The following is an 11884-nucleotide window of genomic DNA, read 5'->3' as shown; positions in this document are numbered from 1 at the left end:
GACAAGGTCCACACAGAGCCTTCAGGCCTGATCTCTCAAGGCCCCCGAGCTGGCAAAAGAAAGAGAAGGAGAGAATGCTCCCAGTCTGTTCAAAGGGAGGTGGCGGCCAAGATTAGGGCCAAAGCTGTGGGACCTAAGAAAACATCCCAGGCCAAATTAAAGGCAGAGAAATGAGGGCATGCAGCCTCAGAAAGGCAGTTCAACAAAACTATTGAACAAATGAGGGGTCAATTGGCTTCTCAACCAGCCAATCCTCTATGCCTTTCCCCCTCTTCCCATCATTCTGGCAGTCATTCGGTAGATGTTGGAGGAACGGGCAGAGCTGATTCTCCCAGCCCCCCGTTGGCCCAGGGGACCCTGGTTTGAAGATCTGGTGAACCTGTCTGTAGCCACTCCCTGGAGGATTCCAGACCACATGATCTCACTGCATCAGGGGACACTGCTCTACCCGGATCCCCAGTGGTTCAAATTGACTGTGGGGCACTTGAGCATCAACTGTTAAGAGAAGCCAATCTCCCAGACCAGGTCATCCTTACTATCCAGGTATCTCGTAAATCTTCTATGATGCATATGTACAATGCCACCTGGAGGGTTTTTTGTCATTGGTGTCACAGGGAAGGCCTCTCTCCTACAGTAGCGGTGGCACCACAGGTCCTCCGTTTCCTCCAGGATGGCGTTGAGAAAGGTCTGGCTCCTAACACTTTACGCCATCAAGTAGCGGCTCTTGCTTCAGTCATCTCCTGGGATTCCTTTCTTTCCTTGTCCCATCATCCTTCAGTTCAGAGATTTTTAAAAGGGCCTTCCAATCTCCACCCTCCTGTGGTTCACAGGTTCCCATCCTGGGACCTTCACAAGGTCCTCCAGGCCCTAACAGAACATCCCTTAGAACCCCTCAGAAAGGTGTCCCTTCAATTCTTGACCTTCAAGGTGGTTTTCTTAATAGCCATCTCTTCAGCTAGAAGGGTGTCAGAGTTGGCTGCTCTATCTATAAGGCAGGACCTCTGCACTTTTCACGACAATAGTGTTGTTCTTCATTTAGATCCTACCTTTGTACCCAAAATAAATTCTGTATTCCACAGATCCCAAGACATAGTAGTTCCTGAGTTTTGTTCCTATCCACACCATGCCTTAGAGCGCAAGTGGCACGCCTTAGATGTTAAAAGGGTGCTTAGAATTTATATCAAACCCACTTCAACATTTAGGAAGACAGAGGCTATGTTTGTATCCTTTTCCCACTGGGGGAAACAAGGCCTCTCCTGCCACCTTAAGCAGGTGGATCAGGGTTTGCATCGCACAGGCCTACAAAGCCAAAGCTCTGCCAGTACCACACGGCTTGACAGCACACTCCACTAGAAGTGCTGCAACTTTGGCTGCCTGGGCCACCCAGGCACCCCTAGAGGAGATTTGCAGAGTGGCTACATGGACATCCCCATCTCCGTTCATCAGACACTACCGCCTGGATTCCTATGCCTCCACAAGTGCGGCTTTTGGCAGATGGGTTCTTCAGCGAGTAGTGCCTACTTCGGAGTGAGAGACTGGACAAGGACCCTCCCGAGGACATGAAGGCTTTGGTATGTCCCATCCTGGGCTCTCGCAGCAGCATGGAGGAGAATGGGCATTGGTAAATTTACCTGAGAACGCCCTTTCTATCTATGCTGCTAGAGAGCCCAGCCCCTCCCTTGTTGCGTCCGGATTATGGTGGTCACGATTCTGTTTTGGCTTTCAGAGACACTCACTAAAGTCTGTCAAGTATCTTTGCCAAAGCTGGGGGGTTTCTCCCCCAGGCTGCTACTTTTATACTAGACGGACCCAGCTTGATGATGTCACCAGGAGGAGTCATACCCATCCTGGGCTCTCTAGCAGCATAGATAGAAAGGGCGTTCTCAGGTAAATTTACCAACACCCATTTGTTACCTACTAAGATAAGCATTTTCTTCAGGAAGATCCTGTTTAAGACCGATATTGATATCAATGTCTGCAGTCTATGTCACACGTAGCTGTCAGATTGAAATCCTGTGTATTGGAAGTAACACATAACTTTCTTGATTAATAGCCAATCATTCCACTCATTTATTTTTCTTTATTTGGTGCACCAATAATATAATAGCAATTTCTATAGTTTACATGTGCTGGGTAAAGAATCACCTCCTGTTCTCTATCATGCATGATGTCTTCCAGTCATCAAGAGACTTTGGGTTATAGTACCATGAATGTGCTGGCTCTGTCCACTTTCATTACGTATTGTAATGAATATTACAATATATACTGTATTTCGTTCTTCTCCCTTGTTTCACTCACCTCTTCTCTATTGTAAAGTAGTGGCATGTAGTATTTCTTCATGTGGATTAATTGTAGTCCTCCGATTGTTTCATTTGCCCTTTTCAGGAAAAGAGAAAAGGGAAGAGAATACACGAACAATGAAATGTTTTCTAATCCTCCTCTAGAGTTTTCTTGGCTGATTCCCAATCCTCCACTAGAGCATGCCTCCAGAAGTATGAGGAATGTAGCTTCCAGAATTCCTAGTCAACATACCCAGAGGAGAAAACTGAGATCAATATATAGGAGAAAGAGGTCTTAAGCAAAGACTTTAATAGGGCCAAAATCAAGCAATGTGTTTTGCGTAACACTTTTGTTAAGAGTTATTGATGTCACTCAGCCTTCAAAGTACATTTAACCCACTGGAATCTGCAGGCTATGTTATTGTGGATTCAATTTCTGAAGTCTCATATGTGCAGCTATATGCGTGGGTGGAAAATGGCATAGGGCTCAACGGAGTCTCTTTTTTTCTTTGTCCCTTCCTTTTCTTCCTTCTGTATATGTAATTGTATAGGTTGGATCAGATAAATTATACTGCACGTTTTTAGCTTCATGAAACAACTGGTTAAGGGAGGGGGAAGGAAATTTCAGGTTTGTTACTGGTAAAACTGTCCCTGTAACATTGTGCAAATGTACATAGATTGAGTGTGTCTCATGTATGTTGAGTGTACTAGACTAGAGCCCATTCCAGTAATGGGTTTTCCCCCCAGACAAATGCATATACTGGTCACCTTTTTAGATAGTTTGCCTCCTGCAATATTCAATATGCTTCAGTCCTCAGAATGCTATTTTGACCATTACAGGAATACCAACATCACTACACTTAAAGAAGTGTTTAAAAATGCCTTTCTTTTCCACAGTTTGTTGGTTTATTCAGGTCCCATTGAGGTAGTTTTCTTTCAGTCTATGTAATGCAGCTGTTAAAATACCAGAGTCATCCAGGGCAAAATCATACAGCAGTTTCCTTACTGAGATGCTGGGCATTTCTGAACATGTTAACATCACTGTGGAATATTTCAGTTCCCAAACACAACAATCACACTTTCTGCCTGCAGAGAAAGTCATACAGATGAATAGGCTTGGTAATGGAACCAAGAGTTCTTACTTTGAGTTATGACTGGAGGGAAAGTTCAGATGTTGCATAAGGTGTTCATTTGTTATATAATTTCCGAATAGGTAAGATTTCCATTTGGATTTTTCAGTGCCAAATGGTTCTCCCCTACCATCAATCTGTTGCTGAGCTTATAAATCTTAGATCTGGCACAAGACTGTGGAAAAATTGCATATAAAAACAAGTGGATAGACTTGTATGTTAGAAAGATACCGTTGTTCATATGAAAAAAGTAGCTATTTAATAACAAGGCATTACAAACTTAAGGTTAGGATGTTAGACAAAGATGAATACCCTATTATGAAAAATGAGAACTAGAAACTTCTTGACAAATGTACTTTATGTTTACAAGCATGAGGCAAGCAAGATAGGGATGTCTATCACAAATTTTTATTTGGGGGGGGAAGAGAAGGGAATATTCTCATGGTAACTCTTAAGGGGAAAACCTGGCTAATCTTGACTGATCTTGAGAAAAAGCTAACCAGGGTAATTTCTTAGATGGGAGATCTTCAGGATTACCAAGTCTTTAGACTAGGTTGGAACATTGTTTAACTTTTAATGACGTTAGAAAAAATCATGGTAAGTCCACTTCTACATTGTTTGCCAGGAGAATTACATGCCCACATCCACCATGTTGTCATTGGAAGTTAAGCTTGACTCAGGAGGCCTGCTTCACATATGCATGTGAAAAATGTAATTTTCTTCTCTTTTCTCTTTTTTAAAAAGTAAAGTAACAATTTAGTGGCCAGTTTTATAAGGATAAACAAATTAGTCAATGAGGCTGGCAAGGTGACTTTTCTATAGGTATCTTACCTGTAGCATCAGGAAAGGCTTGAGGCTTACAGCCTCAAGCATACAGTAAAACTAGCATCATTGAGCAGCATTATATGCCTAGCTCAGGTCTGGAGTATCCAGTCATTCCTTCAGATGCCTGAAGGTCCTAGCAAGAATTGATTAAAGTGGCTTAACTACCAGAGAGTTGTTTTTTCCTAGGTAGACACTTAGATTATGATAACTTCTTTGCTTAAGTTTATATGCTATTTTCCCCCATCTATTGAAGAAGAGGAGCAGAGAAGCTTTGGACCATAGTGTCTATCATTCATAGCACTTACCAGCAGTTTTAATGTTTGTCCCCAGTAAGATTGGAGAATTGAAACTCCAACCATAGAGGTATTATTAATCAGAGGGCTAAATGGAGGGGATAATTTGGTTCAGTTTAAGGCAGCTTCATACATTGAAAGAGTCTCTGCAATCAACAAGAGCCGCAAAAATGATAAATGATTGACGCCAAAATCACACGCACAGTGAAAAATCATAAAGCAAATGGCACCTTCATATATTTGTGTCCCAATATTTGCCACAAGTGAATATTTTAGTTCAGGGTTCAACTGTGGAGCTCTTGTTACTCTCTGAATTTGCTTGCAGATGTTACCAAGTAACTTCATCAGTGCCATAAAACAGAATTCATAGGCTATATGACCTTAGACTGTCACCATAATATATGGGAATAACCCAGTCAAATTCTTGGCACTTCCCTAATGCTGGTATTCCTAAGCTGAAAAGCATATCATGTAGTTATATCTGCCCAACGATCAAGACCACTTCCTGTACACCTAATTACAGTACATATCAAGCTTGATTTCTTGGTTTTTGCTGCATTCTTTGTTGTTGCTGTACTTAGGAGTAGTCTTAAGTGCTGGAGGCCCAGATGTTTCTTTTTCCTTAATATGCCAACTCTTGATGAACCAGCTGGTTCAGACTTTATGCTCCACATCCAGGGTCCACCTTCAGAACTTTGCAAGACTACTGGGGGAAAATTGTTACAAGGTCTTGTTAAACCGGTTCCTGTCTTATAGATGTGAAGACAAGAGACAAAAATGAAGAAGTTTTCTCTGGCTATAACTAAACACATTAAAAAAAAATATTTTGAGGTAGTATTTCAAATTCAACCTGTAAATTAGTTGTTTTGGTATAGTACTATATTTGAAGGGATTGTGCAAAACTAGGGTTAAGAAGCCCCAACCGTCAAATCTAAGTTAATATTTCTGCATGCAGGAAATGACCACGTGTGTTGTTTCTGGTGAGATGTCTGCTATCCATGTGTGTCTTCTTTATGAATTTTCTCCTGGGCTCAGCCGGTACTTGTTAAGCTTTCAGCTGGTGCTCATCTATTCTTGCCCAAGCTCAACACTCCTGCAATGCTCAGTAAACTATGCCACCATATGGTAGCACTAAAGTCACTTAGAGGTTAGAGTCAGTGGAACCTGTTCAGGATCTGAAGAGTAAGAAGGTATGTGATACAATTTTGGCTTCAGAGCAGATGCTGAGACTCTCTAGGAGGTTTTGTGAGCTTTCAGTCTCTTTTTGCTTTTCATCTGGTTGGCATCTGAATTAGAGATAACATCATCTTCCTACTGATTTTTCTTTTGTATTAATTTTATTGAGGTTTTTTTAAAAAAATATAGTAAAAACTAACGCAAACTAAACTGGAAGGAAAAATGACAGTAAAAGAAAAGTTCAGAATTTGCAGAAAAAAGAAAAATAGTGAAGAAAAGGAAAAACCAACAAACCAGACAGTAATATAGAAGTGGCTTCCAACTTTCATCACACAAAGCATAAGCTAATTTAGTAACTTTTCATCCTCTTTTAAAATTACAAATATAAACAAAAACCTTCTGTTCTTCCCATCTTTGTTGTTGTTTTAACCCAGGGGTGTCAAACTCAATTTCACTGAGGGCTTTATCAGAGTTGTGCTTGATCTCGGGGGCCACGATGGCCAGCTTGACATCACGCATGTCGGGGTTGCCTGTGGAAAGGTGCTCTTCCATTGAAAATGGGTTCTCAAACTCCCTTTTTGGTTGGAATGGCGTCCTGCAACCCTCTGCCAGTGAAAATGGAGCTTGGGAAGCAGCTCTCCTGAGCTCTATTTTCGTGGGCAGAGGCACTGTGGGCCAGTCCTTTGCTGTTTCCAGGGTGGCCCCATGGGCCAGATCTAAGCACTCTGTGAGCTGGATCCAGCCTGCGGGCCTTGAGTTTGACAACCTTGTTTTAACCAATCAGTCATGTCACCAATCATCATCTTTTTACTTCTGATTCAGCCAAAAGTCCATTATGGGTTAGGTTACCAGAAATACCAAACAAATAGTTTGGACAAATGCACCTATAGGTTGCACCTTATCTGGAGCTTTTTAACCTAGAGGATGTAATTAGTGGAGAGATTTTGTTGGCTTATCAGAGGGTTGTGTAGGCTACAGCTCTTTCTCATGTTCTCAAGATTATTTTTACCCATTACAACAGTGTCTTGCATGCAGCTTGTGTGCTGAAGACCAGATACCTTTAGGATGAAATGTGATTGTTTCAGGGGCAGCTTTGATACCTCACCTCTCCAAAGTCTCTCTTCAGAAGAAACTAGGAAATGATTCTACGCTATCTACAAGTTCCTGGTAATAAGATTTCTATAAGCTCATATTTAGTTTGGTTGAATCATGTCTGGAAAGTGTAGTTGAGACTGTTAATTGATTTCATAACTGTTTTTCTGATCCAGCAGGCTTCCATCACTCAAGGAGAATGGAATTTATTAGTCAGCACTGAATTCTTATTGTATGTATGTACGTACGTACGTACATACACACACACACACATATATATATACATACACACATATATATTATAATATGGATGAGGAGAGATACTTGTGGGTAACAAAGTAACTTGGTTTGCCCCAGGTTTGTATGTTCCTTTATCTAATATTGGGATGTAACATTTATTCTTTTGCTACTGGCAGCAAAATTTCTCAGATAATTCTTGATGGTGACTAGGGCAATACATATATTAATAAAATATTTCTATTTCCTATTCAAATGTGGGATGGCTTTTGCTCAGAAAACAATGTTTGGTCATAACTGAATGCTTGCTGCCTCATCAAGAACCAAAAAACTTGATATCCTATTTGTAACCTGCTTAATCAGACAATATTATTAAACTAACAAATTATTATCCATTTATATATCTTGCCACTAAATAGCAAGTAGTATGAGGCAACATTTTTAGAATAGATATTTCTACAATTGAGAATACTAGTTAAATTCAACTATTTACAATCACTTTATTATTTGAGGAAATCACTTAACTTTTAGTACATATCAATCAATAATACATCTAGATTTTCTTTTGAATAGACATGTTCAAGCCTAAAATGGAAAATCTAAAGTCATCTGAAGAAATAGTATTATATGTGGAATGAAATGTCACTTGGATTTGGTAAAAACCTATGTAGAAATCATTTTGAAACCCTTCCATGAAATTCTTAAAACAAGGTTAATTTCATGAATTAATGTATCTGAAGGTTTTGATACTTGTAAAATCTAATTTATTATGATCATTTTTCATATCTTAATTAATTTACATAACTTTCAAACGTTTCCAAACGTTTTGGTCTCAGAATTGTATTTCTAAGCTAAATCCACACTAGAGTTGATAGGACAGAAAAATTAAAAGGTTTAAAGACAAATAATTTATAGGTGCCAGTGAATTAAGGAATTTCCCCATCCCCACCCCCCTTGTTAGTGTCAATTTGGGAGCAGTAAAAATATCTGATGCCCACCAATATAACTTAGGCTACAAAAGACTATTTAAAAAGAAAGGTTTTTATCGTACCTTCTATCATTTAAGAAGTGAGAGACACCAACTCTACCTCTGGAGGCAAAGAGGTCTACAATATGGAGGCTGCACCAGAGCAGATCTGCTTTCTAGTCCATGCCCCTGTAACTGCATGCCATGATGATGTATTGATCAGACCCTTTCCAGATGATCTCATGAGAAATGCAGATTCACTTTATACTAGGTGATTCATTATGCATTCAGATCAGTGGTTGTATTCTACTGGTTCGGCCTGGTTCTAGTGTACTGGTAGCGCTAAAGATCAGCTGGCAGAGAACTGGTTCGCTTAAATGACGCTCTACAGTTGGGCTCACCTGCCTGCCTCTGCTCCTAGGTCCTTTTTAACCTCTCAGCTGTTTGACGCAGCAGAGCGGATTGCTGTGCTAAACAGCTGAGAGGTGCAGTAGCTTAGTTTTTACTGTTTTAACGTGTGTGCAAGTGTTGCATGAGTCGCGCGACCTCCCCCTCACAGCCACACTCACCAGGCCACACCCACAGAACCAGTGGTGGGAACTTTTGAATCCCACCACTGATTCAGATGGTGTGCCATGTAAGCTGTAAAAGAAATAACTAACAATTTGAATTGGGCCCAGAAGTTTACTGGTTACCAGTACAGCAATCACAAAACAGAGGTTCCTTAGCAATAGTGGTTTTCCCCTGCTAACAGTTGGCCACTGCATTCTGTATTAGTTTTTCCTCTGAGTAACATCAAAGTCAGTCCCCTGGAGAGTGTGTTGTAGTAATCTAGTGTAGTGATAAGAGTGAGTTGCAATAACTGGGGCTTTGTAGTCTTAGTAAGGCTATAGCTGGTGCACCTACCAAATCTGGGGGAAAGTATTCTCAGTCACAGCCTCAACTAGTTTTTCAAGCAGCTACAATGAATCCAAGGAGGTCCACAAGTTATAGACCAGCTCCTTCTCAGATGTATGAACCTCATTAAACATAAATATCACTTCTAATGTTTTTCTTCTGTTGGACACTGGAGCCATCAAGATACTTATAAAACAGAAAAAGTGTAATATTCCAAAAGTGTGAGTCCTTGATTTGTCCTAAGTGCAAAATGAACTTGTTGAAGTGTTGTCTAGTATTTTGAAAACTGCACTTAATATGTGTTTTATGTGCATATGTGTGTTTCTTGCATGGGAAAAATGCAGAGTCTATTTTAATAAAAACACGTAATGAACTTTTTCCAGTGTCTTTTGAAATAAGAATGAACCATTTGTGATCGGTTTAGAAAATGAGGACATAGAAACATATGGAATCGGGTCAGTTTGGCAGGAATAAAATTAAAATTTGACAGGCATTTGGAATAGGATTACTTCATAAATTATGCTCACTCTCAGTAATATGTAGCTGATTATATGCTACGCACAACCACATGATCATCACGAATGGATGCTTTACCCCCTCAAACTCAAAACACAGCAGGGATCGGCATCTTTGTCAATTTAGAGTTCTCTTCTATTACCTTCTGAGCCAGTAGCAGGTAAGGCTCAGAGGTAAGAGTGTTCTGACCCACGCCCTTTTCCGACAAATCAAACACAATCCAAAAGGAAAAGAAACCTTGTAATGCTTTTACAAAATGATTAGCTGTGATAAGCACAAGCCTTGCCAAACTCTGTGAGACTTGCCAAAAGATAACAGACAAGAAATATTTTGTAATACAAGAATCTTCAAATACAAATTCAGGATACTGGAATGTCCACGAGGCTGGGGTTTCAAAATGTCTTTGCCTTCTGCAAAGTACATTCCTTTCACAGCTGGCTTTTATCTTTTTGAAGGAGGGGCCATTACGTTGCAGCCTTACTCCCGAGTCGCCTGTCCTGTTGTAGCTGCTCTTTCCTACGAGCAATCCTGCGCACTTGGCACAGGCTCCTCGAGAACCTCCTCATCACTTCTGCCAATCCCCACAATATCTGAAGGCAGCAGTCCACTCCCTAATGGTCCTGGCTCCTCATCTGAGTCCTCGCTCTCCTCAGTCGTCCACACCTGCTGCCGACTGACCACAACAAAGAGTTACTGAAGCACAACGAAGTATACAGCAATCAACAGCCAAGTGGTGGCTCAATAGATGTTAAGATGCATGAGTGTTTTTTATTAGAATGTTGTTGCGCTACACCTTTATTAGAGTATCTTTTTCCAAGGAGGACAGGAGTTGGGCTATAGCTCAGTGTTCAAGTCCATGCTTTGCATGCAGTGCTGTGATAGAGGCCTATCCAAAGGCAGAAAAAAAATGCTCCAATTGCTAGAAAAGCAACGCTAAGCTGTATGAAGCATGGCAGAATCCTCAGGGTATGGGATGTTGCCTCAGTGTCAGTGTTGCAGGGGGCATTGGACGGATTGCTTTCCTTGATTTTCCTTGGAAAACATACAGAAGAGGGTTCCCTGATCTTAATTCAGAAATATAGGTAATCTTCAACTTAAGACCACAATTGAGCCCAAACTTTCTGCTGCTAAGTGAGACAATGGTTAAGTGAGTTTTGCCTCATTTTATGACCGTTTTTTGCAATTTGTTAAGTGAATCTCCCTGCCCCATTGACTTTTCTTGTCACAAGATCAGAAAAGCTGGAGTCGCATGGCCCCAGGATATTGCAACCATCATAAATAGGAGTAAGTTGGCAAGTGTCCCAATTTTGATCCTGTGATCATAGGGATACTGTGACGGTCATAAGTGTGAAGAACGGTTATAAATCACTTATTTCAGTACCATTGTAACTTCAGATGGTCCCTAAATGAACTGCTGTATGTCAAGGACTACCTGTAGTGTTTAGGGGTCCAGAATAAAAGATTGATTTCTTAGATTAGGTAAATACTCCAGAAGGGTAGTGAACAAGTCTCCTTTCTGGTTTCCAGTAAAAGGATACAAATATTCTTGAAGTTTCTAATTGTTCTACTTACCAAATTTTAACTAGCAGTTCACTCTAAAGTTGTACTAAGCAGAGGGCATGGTATTCTAATAGAATGAAAAATGAATGAATATGTGCAGGGTATATACAAAGTCAGGCTCCGTAGACAATTTATTATACAAATTACATTAAAAGTTTAAATTGTTTGCCATTTTCTTCTAAACACTTCCTTGTTTGACACATGACATTCAAACGTTCCTAGCATTTTATCTGGAAAAAAGCATTTTCCAAGCATTTTATCCAAGCATTTTATCTGGAAAAAAAATGACAAAACATTGTGATTGGTCCACAGGTTCGATGTTTGGTATATCCTGTATGAATGTGTGTGTGTATGTATACATCAATCTTAAGTCAACCATAGTTTAGAAAAATGTGGCTTCAGATCCTTTCTGGGTATAATTAACAAAAAATCTTGATGAGCGATTAAACCAATATTTATTGTTATTGCTTTTAATTATCTTTTGGAATAGGATGAAAGCATTTCCATCAAAGCAATTTTTTGTGTCTTTAATGGGAAAGAAAAAGAAACTCTGAACTTTTTTGTTTTGTTTTTAAGGACTCAGAAGCTGGAATATGCATGTCTAAGATGGAAACATCCACATCAATGGCTTCTGCGAAAAAAGAAGAGAAAAGTGTCCTTCTGGAAGACAATGGCTTTAGTGAACCAACGAAGAAACCAGTTCCTTTAGCAGCTGCAGCCACAGCAGCGGTGGTGACCCAAGGAGGTACTTTGTAATCCCTTGCCTCATTTTGAAAGCAAGCCTGGCCTTCATTTTAAAGGCTTAGAATTTCCAGTATCAGAGGTGTACAGGTAGTCCTTGACTTAGAGCCCCCAAATTTCTGTTGCTAAGCAAGATAATTCTTAAGCAGGTTTTGTCTCATTTTACAACCT

General features: G+C 40.2%; 1 protein-coding gene across 1 annotated transcript in view; it reads left to right on the top strand.

Annotated features, from left to right (window-relative positions):
• Window positions 1-11884, top strand: part of GLI2 (GLI family zinc finger 2) — a 260165-nt gene that overhangs the window by 44553 nt on the left and 203728 nt on the right. The window contains exon 2 of the mRNA XM_026707931.2: window positions 11549-11717. Coding sequence (XP_026563716.1) covers window positions 11570-11717 — 148 coding nt within the window. The 5' untranslated portion in view covers window positions 11549-11569. The remainder of the gene's footprint in view (window positions 1-11548; window positions 11718-11884) is intronic.

This window comes from Pseudonaja textilis, chromosome 1 (assembly GCF_049901715.1).
Source record: "Pseudonaja textilis isolate UNSWEBS1 chromosome 1, rPseTex1.2, whole genome shotgun sequence".
In the NCBI taxonomy this organism is placed as follows: domain Eukaryota; kingdom Metazoa; phylum Chordata; class Lepidosauria; order Squamata; family Elapidae; genus Pseudonaja; species Pseudonaja textilis.
Note: the sequence above shows the minus strand (reverse complement) of the source record. Positions and strands in the feature narration are given on the sequence as shown.